The 25,884-nt window shown below is 44.8% G+C and overlaps 1 protein-coding gene across 1 annotated transcript in view; it reads right to left on the bottom strand.

The window, feature by feature from the left end:
• The window catches only part of mast1a (microtubule associated serine/threonine kinase 1a), a gene marked incomplete at both ends in the record, with an annotated part of 58,653 nt that extends 33,658 nt beyond the window's left edge, over nt 1-24,995 (bottom strand). Inside the window, 2 exons of the mRNA XM_079219255.1 lie at nt 16,628-16,659; nt 24,957-24,995. Of these exons, the coding sequence (XP_079075381.1) occupies nt 16,628-16,659; nt 24,957-24,995 (71 nt within the window). The remainder of the gene's footprint in view (nt 1-16,627; nt 16,660-24,956) is intronic.
• Nucleotides 24,996-25,884: the final 889 nt, after the last annotated feature.

Here is a 25,884-nt window from a genome sequence, read left to right as displayed (position 1 = left end):
GAAGCAAACAGTGACATCGCCAACTGTTTCCCTTCTTCTCCTTCTTCTTTTTCCACCAGCGCTCACAGCGAGACACTGGCGTTAAATAAATGACACAACGAAGGTGAGCTCTGATCTGAGACCAGTGAAATAATCATCTCCCCACAACACCGTGAGTCAGTGTCTGCGGATGCGGCCGAGGCATCGGCTGTTTTGCGAGGGAATGCCAGTTTCATAATCCATCATAATCCATTGTGTAATCCATCACGCGGGCTCAATCTGCGAGTGTGACGGAGGAGCGGCGGCGAGGCGTGTGGCGCTGTCAGTCGGAGGGAGAGTGATTCATTGGGGTCAGCGGTGCGTGTGCCGCCTCTGTTGACGGACACCAGAGCTGATGATGAAGTGAAACAACTTTTAATATGTGAGAGAAACACAGTGTGATAGTGTCAGCCATGTGGTGGAGTCTGTCAAAAGGGGCAAATTAAATCCTTTCTTCTGTTTGTTTGTTTTTGCATCCAGCTGGTCTCAAGACAAACAGTGACAGGAGAGAGGAAGGAGAGGTGTAAGGACGGGGAAACAAGGAAGGAAGGAATCATTTTGTCTGAATTCTGTTTGTTCATCAACACAATGAGAAACATTAATGTTACATCCACAGACTGTTCGCTGCCAACACAGTTGGCAAGTGTTGCCAATGAATGTATCTCTAACATGTTCGGTGTCAGCGTGGTGCATCCTACAAAAACTGCTCCTGGCAACAACGGCATCATTATTTTTAGGGTTTTTGTTTTGGCAATTCAAAGAAAAGCTTGCAAACATAAACATTCAACAAGTCCATGCTGACTCCACGCACACGCTGAGAAGCTTTGATTATTAAAAAACCACAATCTTTACCTCACCTCACAGCTGCGTACACAAGTCTGTAACGTTTTCGGTTCTTTCGAACCCTAACCCTTTTTTTATTTAAAACCTCATCAACTCAGATAACTGCGCCATACACAGTTAGCGACTAGCTAATGAAGATAGCGGAGCATTTAGCAGCTAGGGAGCCAAAAGAGTGACAGTATGGGACTTGCATTCATCAGGTGACCGGAAACACGACTCTAATTGAATGTTTAGTTGAGCTAAATCTGATGGATGTGTAAATAAGCAAATGTTTGTTCATGCATAAGCAATGACAAATAAGCAATAAATACGTCAATGTTCAGTTTACAGTTAGTTATATTCATGCTGCTTTAACCGCGCGCTTTAAACTTAACAACGCATGAGAAGAAGGACGTGAACCCAAGTCTCCGCTCTACGATCCAGGCAGTGATTGCAATTCAAATGCAAATCATTGCTACATGAAAGGTATTCTGTAGCCGTGTTTAGAGGATAAATGTCAAAGGAAAACAACAGAGAAACAGAAAAACCACAAACACACAGACAGCCAACACATGGGTGTGTGTCTCCCTGCTCCAGATATTGAAACCCAGGGCTGTGATTGGCCGGTCACCCTGCTGGTGAGGGTCAAAGGTTAAATCTGTGGTAATGACTCGTGCAGAAGCTTTGACGAGCAATTATCGGCCTGCAGGCCATCGGCTGGCACCAGGCCATTAGTCTCTCTCTCACACACACATCCAAGGGGAAACACACAAAAAAAACATTGTCGGTCCCTAAGCGCCCCAAAACTGTCTCCGATTGCACTACACTCATTACAGCAGTAAAAGTAACGGAAGCAGCAAACACTTGGACACAGGTCATTAAAGCTACTCTCCATGCTCGCCTGGCTCTGCTGCACTCTCAGTTTCTAAGTCATGAGTTGGGATGGAACAAGTGCCTGTAATCAGTAATACAAAGTTAATCACAACATTGTTTTCCTCGCCCTGCTGATTGCTGTTTACTGAACACAACAACACTGCTACAATAAAGATGGCGCGAGGAGCACGAGCGCTCAGACGAACAGAAAACCTGTAAACAGGTTTATCAAGATTATCCAAACCAGAGGAGAAACAGAAATAGAGCACATCTGTAATGTTGGTAATAAAATGATCTGTGCACCCGACTACAGAAAGGACGTTAGTTTGAAGTTGACGTGGGTTTTTGCAAACTGTGATAGAGGCACTGCAGTGTCTGACGCCTTTTCAGCCACGTCACCATGCGCCCAGACCTCTGCAGTGAAGCCGATCACTCTAATGGACAACTATGTCGTTTGGAGAAAATAAAATAAAGACGCTAGCAGCTCTGTGGGTAGACTGTATGAGTGATGTCACCTAAAGGTTTCTGCAGAGCGGTTGTGAAGCTGAAAGTCAGACTATCCCCCAAAAATGGCTAACAGGTTGATGCAGCAGAGCAGACAGCTAGCACCCACCTGTCACTCACAGCGGCCACGCCTTACGCGTGTATAACTTTATGCCTGAATATCATTTAGACAGGTGAGTTGTATGAAAATGTATCTTCCGTACAATTGTTGAATTTTAGCTAGAGAGATAAAAAAAGGCGTTGCCAGGTTTATTTCTGCTGTAAAGTTGGACATTTGAATATGGAGATTGACTCACTTTTGGAGCCAGCCTCAAGTGGCCATTTGAGGAACTGCAGTAATGTTTCAGCACTTCGGCACACCTCTTTTTCTTTTCACTGAATCTAAATGCAAACAGCGAGACAATGCTAGTATGCTGCTGTTTAGCCGGTATAATGATTACAATGTTCAGCATTTTATATTATTGTACAAAATAACTACTTGACCTTTGGACACTGAACGTAAAAAAAGAAACATTTTGTTCTGAGCCTTGGTAATTTTTATAAAAATCACTGAATAAGTAGAAAGGGAGCTAAACATGTATTTAGCTGATTGATGTTTTTACAATGCAATCCTTACTCATGATCGTCTTTTAATTGAAAACCTCTATTACAAATTCCCAATCTCCTATTATCTGTGTTCTCATTTATGAGTAGCAGTATCTTATTGTATTACGCTTCTTTGGCTCTTTGGTAATTACTTCCTAAATGACTTCTCTCTGCTCGTGAAGCTCTGTCCACAAACAAAAAGGCCTCCGACGGGTTTGTATTAAATCTGAGCGCAGTCATTGTCACGGACGGCCGCCGATAAGAACGCGGCGGCCATTAGCCACAGAGCGGCTCCCTATCCGAGTCAATTAAAGGAACGACTCAGAATGAGGCGCATCATGAGAGGACGTTTAACTGGCGTTGGATGCTACTGTTGTGTGTTCCTCTTGTGAGTCTGTACTGATGTGTGTGTCCCCCATAAGTGTTTATCTGTTTGCATGCACATATGAGTCAGTGACAGCAGTAATGTGTGTGTGTGTGTGTTTTATCTGTCAGTGAGTAGTGTCAACTTCTGCTCTATAAGTGCTGACTCACAGGGCACAGAGGACACCAGACGCTCCTGATGGTTACAGCATCGATCTGACCAGGCTCACTTCCTGTCAGGTGACCCCTCTCTCTCTCTCTCTCTCTCTCTCTCTCTCTCTCTGGACCTCTTAAAGGTGAGTGCATGTTTACAACTGTGGGAAATGGGATGGAAATGGATGGGATAAAACGCTACCCCTTTAAACAAAAACAAAAAAGCTTTCCATGTCAGTGCATCCTATTACACAACATCCAATGTCATTACTGCCAGAATTTGAAACATCCACCAGGATGTTGATGGATCCCAAACTCAGGCTGGTGGCCAAATCAAGCCACGTGGGCAGATGGATCAAATATGAGGCAGTCAGATGATTGAGTGATGCTGACGTGCAGCGGATGAAAGCAAACAGGTGATGTGGAAAAGAAAAAAGCCGGGAGAGCAGATAAACGACAGGGGGAAACTAGGAGGAGAACATGCAACAGCACCGTCTTGGTGTCCGGGGTTGCGGCGGGGTTAGTCACATGTCTCTCTTGTTGCTATGCAATGTAGCACAAATAGACATAAATAGAGGCTTTTTGCATCATCATGAAAGAGAGGCTGAGCTAGGAGGGAGAAAAGACGACCAAAAAAAAGGAAACACCGTGGCCGCTCGCGGTTGTGCAAGGCAGAAGCAAAATGTAGTAAAAGAATGACGTGGAAAAGAGACAGGCAGCGAATGGAGGTCACGGAGAAAACAATATATTCACTGAGTCACCCAGTGATAGTCATAGCAGCATGTTAGAAAAATAGCAGCAATTTTGACAATTCCTGCCGTGACTGAGGTGCAATTCTCAGTCTGCGATAGGATAAATACATAAAAAAGGCCGTGCGCTTTGCTGTGACTCTTAAGCACAGTGACAGATTACGTAATGAGCGGATAAGTGAGCTTGTTGTGTGACTGAATAAGAAGTTGGCTGGCAGACTAAATAGCTGACTGCTTAAATTACCGACCAATTGGGTGGATAATAAATGTTGGCAGACGTTCAGACTGTATTCTGGCTGAGCTCGCTCTGATTTCATAGTGGAGTGGGGAAGTGGCTGGCTGATAATCACAAAGTTGTCACTGAAGTCTGCCGTCTTTCCGACCTGCTTCTTGACGAAAATCACGCACACTGATGCCGTGTGATTGGCTGTTACTCGTTGCCTTGATGTGCCCTTTTTGATTGGATGCTCAGAGGAATTGTGAGCTTTCCCTACGATGTGGAAATAGTGAGTGGATGAAGCATGACGTCGTTCAACTGGACTCACTTAGCGGCCGGCTAGTTCGCTAGCTATCCTGCTAATTCCACCATGATGTCATGCTACACTGGTGACAGAAAATGAGCTCAACAGAGGCCCCTGCTCCGTTGTGGCCTCCGGGCGCCGGAGTGGGTACAGCTGCTAACTGAAGGTCTCAAATCAAGATCCAATCTAAACTTCTTTCACCCCGATCAACAGACTCATCAGCTAGTTAAAACCAGACAGCCGTTCTGATCTTCCCCCATGTCAGGCGGACCGACCCTTCACACTTATGCCGCGTTCACACCAAAAGAGTTGCGAATTTCCGCAACGCGTTTTTGTCTGAGTTTACTCGCTCGACTTGTGTGTGTGGTTGATTTGCTTTTTCGCAACCATTCGCTGCGGAAAGGGGGCGCGGCTTATATCCGTGGCTTTACTCTGTGAAAACATTGACCATTTCCGCCATTCACCATGTAAATAACCACTAGTTCTGCTTTATACTTGTTGAGGAAGTACCACAAACGCCCCCGTGTCTGGGTTCATAATATTATCCGTAGTCGCACACAGTTCCGACTCCTCCAGGACGAATGTCTGGATGAAGCCGCTTCCAGCGCTCCTTCAGCGGACCAGCCGTTTGATTCAGTACCGGCAGGACGGCGGTGACGACGGCGGAGCTTCTCAACGCTGATTGACTTTCGCAACTCGCCGTTGGGCGAAAAAGCGGAAAAGCAAATATTCGCAACGCTTTTTCGCAACCATTGCGTCTGTGCATTGACTTAACATGTAATCTACTCACGCGAATATACACTCACCTAAAGGATTATTAGGAACACCTGTTCAATTTCTCATTAGTGCAATTATCATCCAGTATGCGGCAGTCCTGTGGGCGAAAATGCCTTGTTGATGCTAGAGGTCAGAGGAGAATGGGCCGACTGATTCAAGCTGATAGAAGAGCAACTTTGACTGAAATAACCACTCGTTACAACCGAGGTATGCAGCAAAGCATTTGTGAAGCCACAACACGCACAACCATGAGGCGGATGGGCTACAACAGCAGAAGACCCCACCGGGTACCACTCATCTCCACTACAAATAGGAACAAGAGGCTACAATTTGCAAGAGCTCACCAAAATTGGATAGTTGAAGACTGGAAAAATGTTGCCTGGTCTGATGAGTCTCGATTTCTGTTGAGACATTCAGATGGTAGAGTCAGAAATTGGCGTAAACAGAATGAGAACATGGATCCATCATGCCTTGTTACCACTGTGCAGACTGGTGGTGGTGTAATGGATGTTTTCTTGGCACACTTTAGGCCCCTTAGTGCCAATTGGGCATCGTTAAATGCCAAGGCCTACCTGAGCATTGTTTCTGACCATGTCCTTCCCTTAATGGCCACCATGTACCCATCCTCTGATGGCTACTTCCAGCAGGATAATGCACCATGTCACAAAGCTCGAATCATTTCTAATTGGTTTCTTGAACATGACATTGAGTTCACTGTACTAAAATGGCCCCCACAGTCACCAGATCTCAACCCAATAGAGCATCTTTGGGATGTGGTGGAACGGGAGCTTCATGCCCTGGATGTGCATCCCACAAATCTCCATCAACTGCAAGATGCTATCCTATCAATATGGCCAACATTTCTAAAGAATGCTTTCAGCACCTTGTTGAATCAATGCCACGTAGAATTAAGGCAGTTCTGAAGGCGAAAGGGGGTCAAACACAGTATTAGTATGGTGTTCCTAATAATCCTTTAGGTGAGTGTATTTTGCAACTCTTTTGGTGTGAACACATTATGATGACGATTCCATTTCCCAGTGAAGACCATGACATGAAGTTGAAAGTTGGTACATAGCGCATACATAGAAGGCAACAGGACACAATCAACCTCCAGACGTCACATCACTCGGAGGCGTTGTCAGATGTCCTCTAAAGGTGTGAAAGTGCGTCCTCGGGCAGTTGTGGCAGCACAAAGACCTCTCCGGACCCTTCTGCATGCGTCGCCGTCAGTTCCTCTGTTTATTTCTTTCCCGCTTCCTGTTTGTCCGCATTAGTCTCTCTCTCTCCGCGCCCGGCTGTGGTAACCGAGGCCTGAGAGGTGCTCTGAATCACCACGATCGTGACATTTCACTTTGTCCCCGCCGGTGACCTTTATACACAGCAAACGATCCGCAGCCACCACCTCATTCAGATTGAAACACTTCCCTCTGTGAGCCGCACTCATTTGCATGAGCGGGGGAGTCTCGCAGCATGTCTAATAGACATTAAAAATGATTTAATCTGATAATGGATAATGGATATGCGAGGCCGCCGCTTCTGTCGCTGAGAGGGACGTAAGGATGGAGATGGCGGTGGAACGCTTAACTCAATATAACGTCTGGCGTAATACTACTAGACTTTAAACTATGACACTAATGGTTTCAAACAAGGACGGCTCAATGCTTCCACTGTAAACAGACAGCTTTGACATTTTGGGGTCGGATGATTATTTACAGAGTGGTTTGCGTGCAGTAAATGCTTCGATTTAGAGCTTTTTGATGACTTAACACGGCGCTGACATCATGGATAGAGGGTCAGAATCTGGACTAACGAACACACACACACCAAAGGCTCAGCTTTTGAGGTTAAGTGTCTTGCCCAAGGACATGCACATGCACTGGAGGAGCCGGGGATCGAACTGCCGATCCTCTGATGAGGATTAAAAGATGGGTTTTAATCCTGATTAAACACGAGTGACGTGAACGGATTTGTATCACGTAGGAAATAAAGATTTTTAACTTTAAAAGCCACTCCACGCCCTAATGCATTGAACTATTTTCTTTTTAAATAGAAGATTTTAAATGAAAGTCGGAATTTGCTTTTCAATAATTCTGCATGTTAGGAATCAATATTCAGAGACACATCCTTCACGCTCACATTAGCGATACGGGACGACACTGTGTTCCTTCAGATGAATAGTTAAACCGCGCCTGGGTAATTATCATGAATTCATTCATGCAGCACTTCAATATTTATCAGTAATGTACACAAACTAACAGCATCTCAAACACGACTCAATGCAAGAACAACAGAGTGCTGCAGGGACGTATGCCATTTTAAATAATTGCAGAAATTAAGCTCTGCGGCAAACACACATTTATGAGTCTTACACATTTTGTTCAGCAAGATAATCTTGCTGATAATCAAATGAACACCACTTTTTGGAACCCTAAATGCAATCGCCAGAAGTAAAAAGCTAACTTAGTTGAACGCATCTTAAGCTCTGTGTGTTAACCACAGACCTTATTTCAGGCTTCTAACCAAAAACCCATTAAACATTGACTTTGACACCAAAGAAACCGGAAGAGCAAAATGCCGACTCATTTACAGGTTTTAGGACTCATTCCTGCAGAACACACATCGATACATTGATTTACGCAACGACGAAGGTATGGCTATCATAGGTTCTTAGTTAGAGGTTTATTTCTTCTTCAAAAGTAAGTCTGAGTCCAGCAGTGCACAAATAGAAATGGACTCCAAAATGTTGACCGTATTTGTGTTTGCAATTCTTCTAAATGAATGATGTCTAAATAGACAGAAGGGCTGACTTTAATTAAGGGGTCACAATGATGATTGATGCATTAGCAACACATTTCACAATTATGCCCCCAATAATAATACTAATAATATTGTATTTATCGCTGCTAGAGACTGAGCAGGCCACAAACCTGAAGTTTGATTACAACACAACAAAATGCATGTGCACTGTGACTGTTGTTGTTGTTTGTTGCTTAGCTGTCCCTTTAAGTCCAGACTTACCCAAGAAGAAGACACAAACGTGTTATTGTTGCATTAATTAATCATGTCATGCATGAGAGGATCATTCCTGTACATTCCTGATAGTTAATGAAGTACCACATGATTGAATTCCTGCTTTTCTCAAGTAAAATACAAATTACCTTGAAGCAGATTTTGGAACGTGACCAAGTTATTTCATATGGGATTCACGTTGCCAGGCTGTCTTCAAACTCACGCCTGTGTATGAGATGTTGTGTTGTCATGTCAGCGAAACATCCACCATGAAGCACAAACAGTCTGTGTGCAACAGATGGCGCTGTCATGGAACCAACAACAGGGCGAGTGTTTTCCTTCTCTACGCCATCTTTTTTAACGCTCCCTCGTTAAAAAAGACCAGACATCAATGCAGATGCTTACATGTACGTCACTCAACCTCCATCCGTTATGCATCCGGTGCTGCAAGGACGCAGGTATGCATGTTCCTGTTTAAACCTCAAGGGGGAACAATATGCAGAGCGCTCCTTCACTTAGTGACCTCTAAAAGCCGTAACACAACACTGAGTTTGTGCTTCATTGTCCCGGTGGCTCATTTGTTGACGCCACGGTAGATCACTGTGGTACCTGCCTACACTTATGGGCTGTTAGGTCCATCCTCGTAATCCATGCTCCAGTGTCAGGCTTAAAATAGCCTCAATTACCCGCCACAAAGACGGTAGACGTGTGCAAAATGAAACTGCTGTCGCAGAGCGAGGGTTGTTTTGGTGCTACTAAAATGCATTAACTCAGTATGTCACGAAGTGTCGTTATAATCAGCAATAACAATAAAAAGCTATGTGTTGTGCTACGAGTCCAGGAAAGAGAAGCACGAAGGCTAAATAAATCAAATAGTGATTTATTTATTTTTGACAGTTTTCTTCTAAAGAAACCAAAACATGTCCTGTGTGCGAGTGGGAAGAAATGTCCCGTGTGTTGTTCACGAGTGGGATAATTTGCACTGTGCACCATGTACACACAGTGTGTGAGTGGGATAATACTGTAGTGTGTGTATATATATATATATATATATATATATATATATATATATATATATATATATATATGTATACCCGCTGTGTGTGAGTGAGATAAACATTAAGGCCTCCCTTGACTCCCTTGTCTTCCAGCCTCCGTCTCTCCGCCGCCATGAGCTCAAAAGCCCAAACAACAAAACCAAAGCAGTTCACCTTGAAGTGAGCGGAGAGGAAGAAGACGGGGAGACGAAGAGTTTATCGTCATGGACTCAGTTGACCCTCTGTGGGCTGCTCTTAAATGTAGGCTGAGACTCTACCTGACGCTCTGCCTTTCATCGCTGCAGCTCTGTTTCGTGCCTCTTGTTCTCTCTCTCTCTCTCTCGCTCTCTCTCTCCTCCTCCTCCTTTAAACTCAATCTGTTTGGGAGTGGGCACAAAGCAGTATCTCTCTTAATTGCAACAGCCAGCCAAGAAAACACACACGTGCACTAATAAAACAATGCAGGCGCACACACACACACACACACACACACACACACACACACACACACACACACACACCACACACACTACAGAGTGAGAAAGTAGAATGAAAGAAATATGCAGGATGAATTATATTTATAACTCAGAATTAGAGCTGGGTATTATTGGAAGAGTTTCAGCACCAACACTCACAAATACCTTGCTTTGAGAAATGGGAACTGTAATGGGAAAATATAGTGTTATCTTCCATCATAGAACTTTCCTTTTCATTCTATTGAATAAACTATGTGATGCTGCTGATACGTACTCATGAACAGGAAACTTCACTCACAGACACAGACACACATGTTCTCTGTGTGAACACATCCGCTCTGCATGGCTTTACTCTTTACTCTTCACTCTTCTTCGTATGCAGAATGCTCTGCTGTTCATTCCCCGCACAGTCGGGGCAACGGTGACGACTCAGACTAATCCCCCTGTGATCTGATGAGATGAAGACCGCTAAAATGAAGCACCGCGGGAGGGACTAAAGGGTCTGTACAGATTGTACATCAGGGAGAGGAGAGGAGGGGAGAGGAGAGGAGATGATGAGGAGAGGATGAGGAGATGAGATGAGGGGAGAGGAGATGAGATGATGAGGAGAGGATGAGGAGAGGAGGGGAGAGGATGAGGAGAGGAGAGATGGGGAGAGGAGGAGAGAATGAGGAAAGGAGAGGAGGGAAGGGGAGAGGATGAGGACAGGATGAGGAGAGGAGAGGAGGGGAGAGGAGAGGAAAGGAGAGGAGAGGAGAGGAGAGAAGAGAAGGGGAGAGGATGAGGAGAGGATGTGGAGAGGAGAGGAGGGGAGAGGATGAGGAGAGGATGAAGAGAGGAGAGATGGGGAGAGGAGGAGAGGATGAGGAAAGGAGAGGAGGGAAGAGGAGAGGATGAGGAGAGGAGGGGAGGGGAGAGGATGAGGAGAGGATGAGGAGAGGATGAGGAAAGGAGAGGAGGGAAGAGGAGAGGATGAGGAGAGGAGGGGAGGGGAGAGGAGAGGAAAGGAGAGGAGAGAAGAGGAGGGGAGAGGAGAGAAGGAGAGGATGAGTAGAGGAAAGAAGAGAAGGGGAGAGGATGAGGAGAGGGAGGAGAGGATGTGGAGAGGACGGGAGAGGATGAGGAAAGGAGAGGAGAGGAGGAGAGGATGAGGAGAGGAGGGGAGAGGATGGGGAGAGGAGAGGATAAGGAGATGAGGGGAGAGGAGAGGACGGGAGAGGATGATGAGAGGAGAGTTGAACGAGGTTAAGAGGTAGAAATGACTGGAGTCAAACAGTAACAAGGAAACTGTTAGTGAGGAGATGCCGAGATGGACAGAGAGGTGACGTTAGGGGCGGAAGATGAAGGAAAGAGAGAAAAAGGTGAAGATGAAGGGGAGGAAGAGCGAGGTCCTGTGCCAAGCAGACAGCATCCCACCTCTGCTCCCTGGACACCGACAATAACACCTTCACTTTATAACGCTATCTCTGGCACACAGGCTGCCGCTCAAGTGTGTGTGTGTGTGTGTGTGTGTGTGTGTGTGTGTGTGTGTGTGCGTGTGCGTGTGTGTGAAAGAGTGAGCCATAATCTAAAGCAGACTAAATCCTTGTGCACATGTGCAGCACTATAATAAAGCTCAACAAGGTTATAAATAAATAAATACACACACACACATGCAAACATATTATCAAACCGCTTCAGACGCAAACCGTAACAGCAGAGCGTATCAACACCACACTGCATTAACAGGTAACGTACAAAGACATCAAACGCACACGCTAAGGCACACACACCGTAGTGCTGGAGCTAAATGGAGACACGGACACAACAGCGAGGCGGCAGGAGCGCTGGCGAGGGCAACGGAACAAACACAGCACGCCGGCACACGCCAACAACACAGGGGCATCACGCCGGCCACAAAGACTTCACGCAGACAGATGGTTGCCGTTTACCTTTTTGTGCGTCGGAACATGTTGCTAGCAGCAGAGGCTGTGTTGGCAGATGATCATGAGAGCAGCTGAGCCTCACACACACACACACACACACACACACACACAGAGGCAGTCAAGAGGCAGCGATTACGCTCCACGTCGGCATGTCAGACTCCTCTGGCCAGTTAAACACACACTCACACACTCACCGCCGAGACGAGTACGCGTGCATGAGAGAGTGAGTGTATGAGAGAGAGAGAGTGTATGATAGAGAGAGAGAGAGTGTATGAGAGAGAGAGAGAGAGAGAGAAAATATGATTAGAAAGATTTGGAAATGTCAGCCGTGTCACAGACGGAGAAAACAAGAGGATTAAAGATGGAGAGAGAGAGAGAGAGAAAGAGAGAGGAGGAAAGAGGAAGAGGTGGAGAGAGAGAGAGAGAGGTGGAGAGAGAGCGAGGAGGAAAGAGGTGGAGAGAGAGAGAGAGAGAGAGGAGGAAAGAGGAAGAGGTGGAGAGAGGGGACAGGCTGGCGAGCATCACCCTCAGACGGAGAGAGGATTGTGGGGCTGCTCTCAAGGGTATCGTGCCAAGTCAGGAAGTGTGGAGTGACAGAGCGAGAGGGGGAGGGTGGCAGAGAGAGAGAGAGAGAGAGAGGGAAAGGGGAGGGGTCAGTACAGGTATATGCACAGTATGAATGAGAGAGAGAGACAGTGAGAACGAGCGAGTGAAAGCCAATCAGATGTGGAGAGACGATGTGACGACTAATGTAAATGAAGGGGGGGCGGGATGGTTTCACATGTGACTGTGTGTGTTTATTATATAGTGTGGCACTGACATCATTTATAAATACATTTAAAAACAGGTCACTATGGGATGATAATGATGGTGATGTTCTATATTTTTTTCAATATTCTTATTATATAACAAATCCCCCGAAAAGACCAGAGCCAGCAAGTAATTAATCCAACCCACAAAGTCTGATGGAGTTTATTCCTCTGTGTCCAAAAGCTATTAAAGGATCAGGCTGGCAAGAAAATCAATGTTTTTGATATTGTCAATAAAGCCCACGAAAAGACCAAAAGCAGCAATGCATTCGTCTCTCATTGCTTTCTGACTTCCCCAAGCCGTATGTGGCTCTAAAGGGCTTTACACACCGGGGAGTTTTTTTTATTTAACTATTGTTTTTGTCATGAATACGTAGAACCCGAGGCGGCAAACTGTATTACTCCTTTCAACCCTGACAAAGGCAGCGCAGACCACCTTTCACAATAAAAGCCCTAAACATTTACACTGTGCGACTGTCTTCCAGAGAGAACTCAAATTCACGCAGAGCGTTTCCTACTTTACTGAATAAGTGTCGACTCTTGTGCAAATCCCCATCTCTGCAGGTATGAATAGTTTGTTGTGTGTAAAGGCCCTTTGCTCCTACTGAAGATGTACATCTTCCATTTTGTTCTTCAGGAAAAAGGCCAAATAGTTTCCCTACAGAGTTGGACATTTTATTTTTGAGCTAATCTTACTTAACTTGAATAAGTAATAATACTAGCAGTGAAACGTTTAGATTTGAAGCTACAGAATGATAAAAAAAATAAAATAATTTATGAATAAATAACGGACCCGTCCTTTAAAACCCCATTAATAATCCACACTGTTACACTGCGTGACATCTTCTTTGTTACAGTGTTCTTTTGCTCACGAGATCTGGAAATGTGTAGTAATCCGCCGCTGGAATTAGATCCCAAAACATGCAATATATAGTACTGTCTGCTAAAAAGAAAAACTACAGCCCCTACTTTAAGAAATTACTGAGACTTTTTTTTAAAGATTTACATCTTCAGCCGGAACGAATACAGAATGACGTCAGCATCCTTTTAAAATGCACTCAGAGACTCAGACACAGTTCTATTTTTTCTCTCCGTAAAACGCCATATTGGATGAGCTCTGGCATCGGCTATTTGCCCTAGATATCACAGGAGCTGCTCCGCAATGCCCAGCCAAGAGAGATGTCATTTCTGTGTGTGTGTGTGTGTGTGTGTGTGTGTGTGTGTGTGTGTGTCTCCCTTTGAAACAAATCCACCAAATGTTAAAGCTGACGTGGGGTGACAGTTGCACAGTAGTGCTGAGGGGAGTAATTCAATAATGGATGCCGTCTCTAATGTGGGAGTCTGGCTGAATAAAATATACATGAGCGAGGAGAGACGGGGGAGGAGGACGAGGGGGAGGAAGAGGAAGAGGGTGATGATATCACTGAAACACAGTGGGGGGTCGCAGACAGGGAGGGGCAGCATGATATCATATTGAAGACATGGAGTGTTTGTTTTTTTAGTGTAATGTGGGAATCCGTTTTTCTTTCTTTTTTCTCTCCGTCTTCTGCAGCATATTCAACCTCTCAGTGATTTCAGTCGCCTGTTTGTCCTTCAGCTCACTTTATTCTCACTCTGCAATAAACGCCCCGTCATTAGGCCCGTAGTCTAATACTCCAGCTCCACCCACAGGAGGATGTGTGGAGAAAAACCCCAAAGAGAGGGGGCGGGACTACTGAGAGAGCCGAGAGCTGACCGTGAGCCTCCAGCTCCAGTGTCTCCTTCATGTCACGCCGTGACATCTGCCACATGGAGGTCAGAGGTCAGGGACAAAACATACCTCGTGACAGCAGTCAGGGACACACACGAAGGCTGCACACACACACACACACACACACACACACACACACACGCGCGCGCGCGCAGAAGCGTGTGGCCGAACAGAGTGAGGCGGTATATTGTAATTGCACCTGGATGCAGAAAGACATGAAATACCCCGGGCATGTGTTAGCATCACCAGGCTATTGCTGCCAGACAGTAAAATGCATACAGAATACTAAATAGACCACTACACACACACAACTACAAAATGAAGTTAAATAAAAAGAAGAAGAAAAGGAAAGTGCTCCCTGTTCCCTCGGTGCAGCAGCAGGAGTTGACGTTCTGCTCACACAGAACAAGTCGAAAGTGTAAGAGAAAAGTATGGCTCTGGACTCCAGCAATTTCAGAGGCTTTTTAAGTATTTCGACACTCGAAATGATGATGGCAGAGTGTAAGTATTTTGTGGAAAATTGCACCACCCTTCCATCTTCAGAGGCATTTTCACACAGCCTTCAGAGCTGACATAAGACACTTTTCCAAATTCTGCCTAATTTGTGAAGTGCTTTTTATCAGCAGCCAGCTACAGCTTTCCAAATCAAATCCAACATCACCTCCATCTCGGTAGAAGAGATTTTTATCAAGACGTGAACATGAATTAATATGTAGCCAACGAAACGCTGCCAGAGACAAACACTTCCAAACTAATGTCCCTTCAGCCTCTGTGTCATTCTTCTTTGGAGTAAAACTCGGTGTGCCAGTGAAAGAAAGAGCAGTGAGTTTCATTTCAGCACCACGGACAGAGACTCACCCGCTCATACACTACACCGGGAGTTGCATTCAAAGGCAGTTTTTCACGCCTGTAACCACAAATTAAGATACTTTGATCGGTTTTGTCAAACCTCTCGAGGTCGTTCAATCCCACTCTTTCCTAAATGGCACAGAAAGCGACTCCAGAGGTTTCTAATTCAGTCGCTAAACGTAATCCATCGGGGGCGGGACAACTACGTCTTTCCCTTTCACGAGAAGCCGAGCTGCCTGGTAGAAAATGTTGACATTTTGAAGGAATTCAAATGAATCATTTCATTCAAGAGCTCCTCAAACGATTCCTCCTCAAACGCTCTGCTCATGATTTCCATTGTTTCACGCTCAAAATAACACCTTCGAACAATGTGCAACAACTGGAGCTCTTTTATTTCAGCCTACATTTGTTTAAAAGTGTGTTAAAAATATGCTGATTTAACTATTAACAGTTCATGTTTGCAATGCCTCCATGAATGTTCAGATCAGCTGATTACTTTGACACTGAATGAAAAAACTAAAAACGTGACAGAGACTCAGGCATCACGTGACATGTGATGCCCGGGAGACAAAAGATGATGCTCTACTCTTCTGTGATGATGTTCAAGGAGATGCATTACACGACCAAATATACATTGAGATGAAAATATTCTGCTAAACAATAGTTTCTTGTGCTCATATTGGCGCCAAAGAAAACCCAGTCTAAAGCAAATGTAATGGTAGCAATGGGAGACCAAATCTGAGTCGGACAAATCAAACCAAACTTTGTGTCTCCGTCTCTTTGCTGAAAACACTATCGATGTGAAAAGAGGGAATTTGGTACTGAACAGACTGCTGAAGCTTCAAATCATCAGCAGCTAAACTCTAGAAGCACAAGAGATTTGACGTTAAAATCTCCCAAAGAAGGGATGTCTTTGGACAAGAGGAACGATCACAGGAGCTATACTTGTTCCGTTACGGTAAGTTTGATCAAAATGCCGTGAAACAACCAACAAGATGTCCGTCATTCCCTTTCTGCACTCCGCATCATGCTACTGCTCTCTTCTCCCTCCCTTCCTCTCTGCGACCCCGCCGGGCGCCGAGGTCGCAGCTCACCGGTGCAACAGATTGGGCCGACGGGAGCGAAAGAGCTCCTGCAGAGCTGAGCACGCTGCCGTCTGAAGGCAGAATACCATCGTGTCATCCTTTGATGAAGAGCCGAAAGACGCTGTTCCTTCTTGCTTTGTGTTTCATCTCGTGGAGGCAATGTGGAGTAATTATAATATATAAATAAATATAAATAAGTAACCTATTAAATCCCATTAAATGTTGATTCGGTCTCCGTTGTTACAGAGAATGTATCGCACATTTATCACAGCCTGGCCAGAGGCGCACTCAGAGCAAGAAACATGCGTGAATGTTAACTTACCTGCTGCTTTTTCGCGGCAGAGGCAAATCCTTCTGGTGAGAAAGAGAAAAGCAGGAGAGAAGAAGAAAAGAGGGGGAGAAGGTAAATGAGCCTGATGAGTTTCACACATCATGCAATCACACTGTGGAAAAGATGATAATAAACTTAGTATGGAGAGGAAACATGAATTAGCATATTCATATAATCCAATTAATCTAATTATAATGAACCGTTACTTAATACAACAAAAACACTTCATAACGACCCAACTTTTTGTCTCATCTGTTTCATTTTGAAAGTGTTTCTTTCTTCTTCTTTTCTTACCTCCTCATATATTTCACCGTTGCTGCTTTAATCTTACCCATAAAGCACTCTGTTGATTTTTTGTTAGCATACCGGCCGCATACAAATCTGATTCCTTCAAGGTCAAACCTCAAGATGATACTCAGCATAGACGGATTGCACACATTACTCTTCATATTTCTCCAAACTTCGCATTGGATATTTGAGATGAAACCAGTTTATTTATTCAACAAAGTTAGCTTGATATGCGGACAAGCAATTCACTTTTTCGCTGTGAAATCATTCGCCACTTTTCTTGGAGCCAACTAAAAACCACGTTGACCATCATAAGCATGTAATGCTGGCCTCCTATGGAAAACCTGAAAGAAGTACAACAAGTCAATCAGAATAAACCAGTTCATGCAGCGGTGTGCTGGGATTCGTCTGCAGCCGGTGTTGTGATTCCTCCGTTAATGTCTCGTGCGAGTGAAAGCCGATCCCTCCTAAGTGCTCGGAGACTCCAGGAACCACCAGGTTGAGTGGAGCCGACGTCGATCTAAAACATGTTGCTGCTATATTTACGACGTTGGGACACAACAGCGAGGACTCTGACGTGATTAGGATCTGCTGGGAGGAATCTGTGTGGCGCTTGTTGCCCATCTCTTCCCAATTTGATTCCGTTTAACACTCGGATGAGGAGAGATCGGGTTACCGTCCGTTTCTATTGTCGAGTCTCTGCGCCTCTGCTTATCAAGCTTTTTTTTCTACGGCCGAGTGGCTCCACTAAAAAGATGTTATCATCTGTGTCTTTTTCCACTCGGGGAAGGCTTAATGACACAGAGCCGTGTCGGTGAAATGAAAGGAACAATCCACACCCGGGGTCAAACGGAAAAAAGGAATAAACACAAAACGTGAGAGGAAAAATAAGAAGCTGTAATTGGTTTTCCAGAGAGGAATTTCATCCTGTTAAATCTCTCTCTCTCTCTCTCTCTCTCCATCTCTTTGTGTTTGTACAAGTACACAAGCATTACGAAACCCAAACAAAGCCGAGCTGATGAAACATGACTTGACAGCTGGAGCTCTCGTCTCCAAGCAGTCTCAAAACAAGCTCACCACCCATTTACTTTGCAGCACTGCGTACACGTCAGTGTATCCGACTCCGAGGAGGCCAAGAGCAGAAGGAAAAAGGCTGCAGAGACACGCTGTAATGAGTCAGAACCTATTTTCCACAGGCACGTAGAGGAAATCATGATCATAATTAACTCTGTTGGGGATTGAACAAGTGCGGTGTGCAAGGAGTGCAGCATGTAGTGCAGTGATCATGAGTAAATAAGAAGAAACTCAGTTCGACGTTGCTGGAAATATGGAAATATACTCATCTGCTGTATTGTGGCGAGAGTGAGATAAAAAGATTGATACCTCTCTGTGTGTGTGAAGTATGGAGCTAAAGCCAGGAGCACATTAGCTTAGCTTAGCATAACGACAGCTAGGCTGGTTCCAAATGTTCAAAAGATAACGCTACTCAACATGTATCTCATTTGTTTGAGCTTTACACAAACAGAAACGCAAAACTGACAATTTGGGGTTTTCGTAAAGAGGGCTACGTGCTGTTAAACCATTTCTGACGCTTTCCCGCTCGCCCAGCACCTCTGAACTAGTTCAGACTACCCAACTAGCCCGAAAGCTACAAGCGGCTCCGTTTACATTTCTGTCTGTTGAGCGATTAAACCGACAAGACGTGTTGATTAGTGATCTTCAGGCTAGCTGCTCCCGTCCTCCAGTCTTGATGCTAAGCTAAGCTAACCGACTGCCGTCAGCAGCTTCATATTTAATGTATAGACATGAGAGTGGGATCGATCTAATCCCTTTTTTTCCTTCAATGGGAGTGACATCACCCATCATAGTGAGCTCTTTCTGGGACATCTAATGAATTACATCATCAGGAGGAAGTGAGCTCGGCCAGGGTTACTCCCCGCAGGAGTCTGATACGCGCGTGTGTGTGTGTGTGTGTGTGTGTGTGTGTGTGTGTTGATAGGACTGGCCAATGGATCAAACCCCAACACCTGCTCCCCCTCGCTGTCTCTGTCCGACAGATGGCTGCGTGTTGTTGCCATGCTACCGGTTACTCCAGCATTTCTTTGAACAATATGCTCCGTGCCGAGTGACCATGACAACCTCAGAAACTTCTATGTAATTCACACTTTGCTTCAGGTGAATCGGAAAAAAAACGAACCTGGAGCTGCTGGCGACAACAGTAAGGACGTTTCCAAAGAGTATAAAGTAAAGATCAATAATCCAAACGTATGATCCAAAAAAGGCGGACAAATCTTTAAAAAGGTATTAAAGTATTTTATAAGACTGACTGAGGTGACACAGCTGCTCAATTCTAATGAAGAGGGAGATTCAGTCCTGTTATCTTTTGACAGTGTGTTATCAATATCATGCCAGACAATCGTGGACGTAAAAGCCGATTTTTGGACGTCTGATCATCAATAAAGAGCACCATTTGTGCAATAAACCATGAGCGCATGAGGCAAACTGATGTTTTATTCATCAAGTAAGGAATGTCGCCAAGTGGCATCGTTCTAAATGTGGGTGAGTGTCTCTACGATCCAAAACAAACCGCGTGATCACATTTATATTTCACGTTTACATTCAAATTTCGTCGAATCTATTCGAAATTTCCCTGCTTGGCCATTTGAGAAAATCCTCCTGACATGGAAACATACTCATACGTGAAGCTGCCACTATATGCTGAATTATAAAGTGTTAGAAAAGCACATTGTAGATTTATATTAGTGATCACAGGCCGTGATGATCATTATATGCGATTGTTCACCATTAAAAAAACATTTCCTGTCTCCGCGATTACACAAGAATGTCACGCCGCGTCCTATTGTGTCGTCCTCACACAAAATCCCACGGCCATGACTACACACTGCATCAATATATATATATGTGGAAACGCACAAACATAAAAGTTTTACGTTTCTGCTGTTTTATTGAAGAATCAATCGGTGAAGAAAGAAAAATCAAGAGTAGGAAAATGTTCTGATCTGATGAAGTTGCTAAAAGAGGCATTGATTAAGTGGTTTTGGTGCTTATTAGCACATTTAATCAATCATGAACAACCTCCCTGCTTCAAGTCACTACAAATTAGTCACATTCTCATTTGATTTTTTATTGTGAAAGGAGACGTTCAAAAAGGGAAGAGAGGGTCTCACAGAGGGGTTTTTTCTCCATATTTTTTAAGGGGTAGAGATAGGGTGGGAGGCTCGGGGTACCCAAAGGGAAACCCAAGGCCAACTGGAAAGCAAAGCAAAGCCAATGTTAATATGCTGCTGCTGCTCTGGGCAGAGTCACAAGGCTTCTGCTCTGCTGCTGCTGCCAAGACTGACAGCAGATTGCGAAGCAAATGTCACACTGTGTATTATTCCCTCTAATAGTTTTGCGTAAAAGCTTTGAGATGACTCGTCAATACACCGAGGTCTGAAATAACTCTCAACCTATATTTACTTCCTTGACCACGCGGGGTCCAGTTCAAAACTGTAATAAGTGCTTTTCTTTCATTATATTTTGCCGGTCTGGTGGACCGGTTTGGGCTCGAGCTTTTGTTCTTTATCGGCATCTGGCACGATCATTCAAGCCCAGTGATGAAGTAGCTTGGATATTTGAAGCCGTTCCCAAATCTATTCTGGCCCAGATCTGTTGCTTTGATGAACACTTTGCTCTCTCGGCACAAAAACTCGCCTTCCTGAATAAAATGACATCAGAAGGACGCGGCGAGGCGGAACAAAGCGGTGGGCACGGCGGTGAGTGACAGGACTTGGCACGGAGAGCTGGATCTTCTGCAGTGATCACACTCCTATCCCTTGTGCTTAGCATATTGGAAACGGGCACACTGCCCGGGACAAAATATTGGACAAATTATGCTTGTGTGTGTGTGTGTGTGTGTGGTGCACTCCGGACTCCCACAACAGAGAGGGGTGAGACGTGTCGTATGACTCGTGTTGGAGCGCGGGTGTTTGTGAGCATATGGGTTCAGCGTGAGCGCGCTCCACACACACCTACGACCGCCCCGGGACGTCAGGATCGTCTTCACTTGGAGACGAAGGTGACTCGTCTCAGCGACACACAGCCACAGCCCAGTGCAATGCGCTGGTCACCGATTATAAACCGCTGTCGTGTCTTTTCGTCATGAAGCAAAATGGGATTTCGGATGTGTGAAATTAATAATTGTATGTGAACATTTCATGTATGACTTCTTCCCTGTGTTTGAGTCGTCGTAGGAACCCTAAATGAATTCCAATACTTGTGTTTATTGTATGCATTGGTTCAGCAAAGCATTGGGAAAAAAATGTATATCTGCAAAAAAATCACTTTTAAAAGATATTTTGATCATAACTATGAACATCCAGCACGATATGAGCAAGATTTCCCAAAAATGCCTCCTTGAGCGGTCACCGAGTTTTTCAAACTGTATTATGGTGTCCTAACAACAGCCCACAGACTAATAAGACAACAACATAACAAAAAGAACAAAAGGACAAAAGAAACATTCTTGCACGGATTAATCAAAGATAATGAAAAGAAAATGAGGAAAAAACAACAGAGTATAATAAAAACATACATGAACAAAAGAGTAATAAGTATTAAGTGTATAATAAGTATAACTGACACCCTTGTAAATTAGAATATCACTAGCAATAAGATAAATATCGCAAAAAACGATGTCACTTTGGACAAAAACCAAATGAATGCACTGTATGGTAATGTCACTTATTTCCTGTTTAACGAAAATGACGCCCCCCCCCCCCCCCCCCCCCCCCTCCCCCCAGGCCAAATGTCCCGCCCTCAAAGCGGTGTGCCTGAATGAGAGAGTGAAAGGGGGGAGGGAGGTGAGGAGCGTACAGAAAGACGCTGAAGGCGGCGATGAGGGAATAAATAACGGTTTTGTATTGTGGAAGCCAGGGAGACAGTTGGGAGCGAGACGGACAGAGAAGAGGAAGACTCTGTGGCTTGAGGGTGAAGGCGGGACGGATCCATCAGGAGACAAGTGGCTGCAAGTGGCCATTAGAGAGGCCGAGTCCTCCCAAGGAGAACGGCAGCATCAGTCTTTCAGCAAGTGAAATATGTACCTCTTGGTATATATTTACACAATTCTTTAATACCTACAGTTAAAAGGATACGTTTATTGATCAGCACATTGATTAACGCACTTTTGCATACTATTGCTTATAAATATTTTTTTATCCAGGCAGAGTTTCTGACCCAGTTGTGTGAAGACAACATGACTTTTTTTATGAATAAGAAAGATGTGATCGTATTCATTCATGATACTAATAGGTTTCAATATTGAGCAAACCGACTGATCCTCAGCTCTCGGGTAGTTTTGCCCTAATTATTTTCAGCGTCCACACTCATAAAGTAATCCATATGAAACACACACACACACACACACAAACACACACACACACACACACACACACACACACACACACACACACACACACTCCCCCTGAAAGTAGATCCAGGCAGTAAAGGATCCAGATATTGTAAGAGCACTTAAGTGGGGTGTCCTGTAGCCCACAGCTGCTTCCCGCCTCAGGTCTACGCTGCTGCCCCTTTAAACCCGTCCTGCTGCTGGTGGTCGGTCTTCCTCCCTGAGGGCACGCGGGGCTGTTAGGCCACCATTAGTCCTGCTAATGGGCCCGACAACTGCGCCACATCCTCGGCATTTAGACCTCCTCCGTCTGAGATATGGATATCGACCACTTCGATGGAAATGGAGAGCGGGGAGGAGGGGAGTCGATTTGATGCGTACATATAGGCATGGATGTTATGCACACACACACACACACACACACACACAGACAGACGAGCACACACAAGATGCTTAGTGGGGCCACTGAATGGATGAACACACACACACATTAACATGCATTAACATCCGACTGAAATCAGAAGTTAGACTCGCTAGTGATCTTCTTGGAAGTGAATGTGTCGGCGTGCTACTTATTAAAATACATTAGCTGGACACAAAGTCCATCTTGGGCTAAGTGTGTGTGTGTGTGTGTGTGTGTGTGTGTGTGTGTGTGTGTGTGTGTGTGTGTGTGTGTGTGTGTGTGCATTACATTTACGTTCACATTCGATTGTCCGCTGTCTCTCTGCTCTCCATTTCATTGTCTAAATCTCAGCTACAACTTATTTCTGAGAAAAGATTTAAATGAAAAGGACCACTTCATTCTAAGCTGTATTATACATAATACATATATAAGTAACAATATTTGTGATAATGTGTGCAATAATGTGCAATAACTCAACCCCAGCACACAGGAGCTTACTTATAGTCCAGACAAAACTATTATTACATTTGTGTATTTTAAAACACATATTCTCTGGAACGGGAATATGTTGTTTTTCTTTAGTCTGTCAGTATTTTGAATTGAATGTCTGAATTTTTTATTGTTGGCCGGACAAAATAAGATGGCCGATGGGCATGTTCCCTTATTTCTTTTACCAGGTCATCGATTCGATCCAAAACATTACCAAACGATTTGCAACATTGATCGGCCACAATTTTGATAATGGAATATTATTGAACATGTTAAGTTGCTAAAGGGCAGGGATGGTAATCTTCAAATATTTTTGGGCGATATTTCAGTTTGTAATTCTCATGACATCCATCAACAACTCAAATGCTCTGAGCAATCGCAATGTTGGCTGTTTGTTCATCGTGATCATTTTGGAGGAAGGCTCCAGGTTGTTAGAGTCGCTGACTTGGCGACTTTTTGGCTATCAACTTTTGGAGCTGGTGCTGCTCGCTACTTCAGTTAGAAAAGAGAGATCAATTTCAAAATCTAGCGTACTCTTTCCAGTTTCTCAAGATAACCAACGTCAAACCTCTTTAAGTAAAAATGCCAAAAATGTCACGAGGTGCCAAACAGTTCCCCAAATGATTTTCTTAGCCATCAATGATTGCAAACGGACTGACTCTCCCTGCTCTCTAACAACAACAACCTTGAGTCTAAATAGTACAGATTGACAAAAGTAGAGCTTTAGGTGGACATAGTAGATAGTCTTGTATTCCCCAGACAAAGACATGCATTTATCATGAACTCATTAAACTAGCGTCTGCTCTACAACAGGAGCCCAGCACCTATAGGTGCCTGGCAGTGCCACGTTCTACCAACCGGGCAACAAGTTCTTTCGAAAGGAAAATCTTCCAGTGTTGCTCGTCTACATCTTGTATAAACCACGAGCAATCATGGAGAGCGGAGCATCTCAGGCGCTATGTGCAGAGGAGTGCTTTTACTGTAAATGATCTCAGCAGGAAGCAGAGCCGGGCCGGAGACCACGGGCCTCGCTTTCTTTCATTTCACACAAGCGGCCGCAGTAAAGCGTCTACCGGTCATCTTGTTAAAGATGTGGGCGAAGTGAGGAGATGCATCATGCAGATGTGAGGGAAGGATCTACTCCACATACTCAGCCTGGTTAATAGCCGACATACTGCTGTGAATGTAAAACAAGTTATGTATTCCAAAACTTCACTGATGGGACAATATGTGAAGGAAGTTTGTCTTCGGTCAAATGTTTTGCCACACTGGATTATTTCAATGTGAGGAAGAACCACGATTTGTCCGATTTAAAAGAAAGATGTTTTCCAAAACAGTCGACTCTTTTGAATCTCACTTGATTTTCCAGAAATGTGATTATATCATGTATAATACATACTGTGACAGAGGGGGTTTCCATGTCGCCCACTCCTATCTTCTGTTTTCTGCAGTCCACTAAATCAACTGACTGTTGTTGTTTTTACGGCCTTATGCCTTTTCATAGCATTTTTTATGAATTCCCTCATGGGCCTATACTTCCTTTTGGGCATCTCTTCTGAAGCATCCATAGATTACAATGTAATTACCTGAACACACACACATGAAATCAAAGTATGAACACACTTTCCTTCAAAGGCTATGTCCTGGTATTAGCTAAATATATTCCACAGCATCCATACAACTCGTGTTTACTGGTGATAACAAAGCAGCTACAAAATAAATAAACTTTTCACCTGCAGCCTCCGTCTCCGGATGATCCCTGAATCATCCATGGCGCGTGTCCGGGCCTCACACCTGTGCGCGGGGTCCTCGTGGGCTCCTGTGGGTTCCAGGTGACGGCGCGTGCGAGAAGAAGCGCCACAGCACCTCCAACTCTCGCGTGGCTTTCAGTCGAGTCTGTTTTTACTATTAAACCGAAACGGCCGGCGGAGTGTCGACAAATCTTCTCTCTTACAAAATATGAAATACCTCTATCGACGTGAAGGCGTCTCTTCTGCTCGACCCCCCCTCCCCCAACACCCACAGGTCCTCATCCCTCGCTGCCAGAGACTCCGCGCTGGGAACTTGCTGAATAAGCGCCCCGAGAAGAGAAACACAGACTGTCAACCCGACGCGTAACGCGCCACAGACGGAGCAAACAAGTTGGCACACATCCTTCTTCACGCGCCCTCCTCCTCCTCCTCTTCCTCCTCGCCCCGCCCCCTTAACACATCCACTGAGAATCACAGTTCAAAAACAGCAGCAAACCGCCGCAAAAAAATATCTTTTTTTAAACTACAAGCCTCAGCTAGAAAATAAAAAACATATCAATCCACGCGGCTACTTGTCATCCTTTAAAAGAATGCTTTTATCTGAATGAACGACCCTGTGTCGGGTCTACTGGCTGCAGGAACCCGCTGCACTTGAGAGGAGTCCACGGGCCGAGACGCGTTCAAACACCATCCCGTAAACCGAGGAGGCAGCGGAGGAGTTCAGCGCGTGCACGTTGCGCATTCTTAAATCTGGATTGCACGGCAGCGTCCGCGCGCCGGCGGAGCTTCTGAGCGTTCAACACATGAATTAAATAAGCGAGGTCGATGAGGATGTGCAGCGGCGAGATGAAACGCAGGTGGTGGATCGCTTCCCGCCTTCCCGTCTTCGTCCTCCGGTGGACGGGATGTT

The sequence above is a fragment of the Taurulus bubalis genome (assembly GCF_910589615.1).
Source record: "Taurulus bubalis genome assembly, chromosome: 6".
Taxonomy (NCBI): domain Eukaryota; kingdom Metazoa; phylum Chordata; class Actinopteri; order Perciformes; family Cottidae; genus Taurulus; species Taurulus bubalis.
The sequence above is the reverse complement of the archived record's forward strand: the minus strand, read 5'-3'. Positions and strand labels throughout refer to the sequence as shown.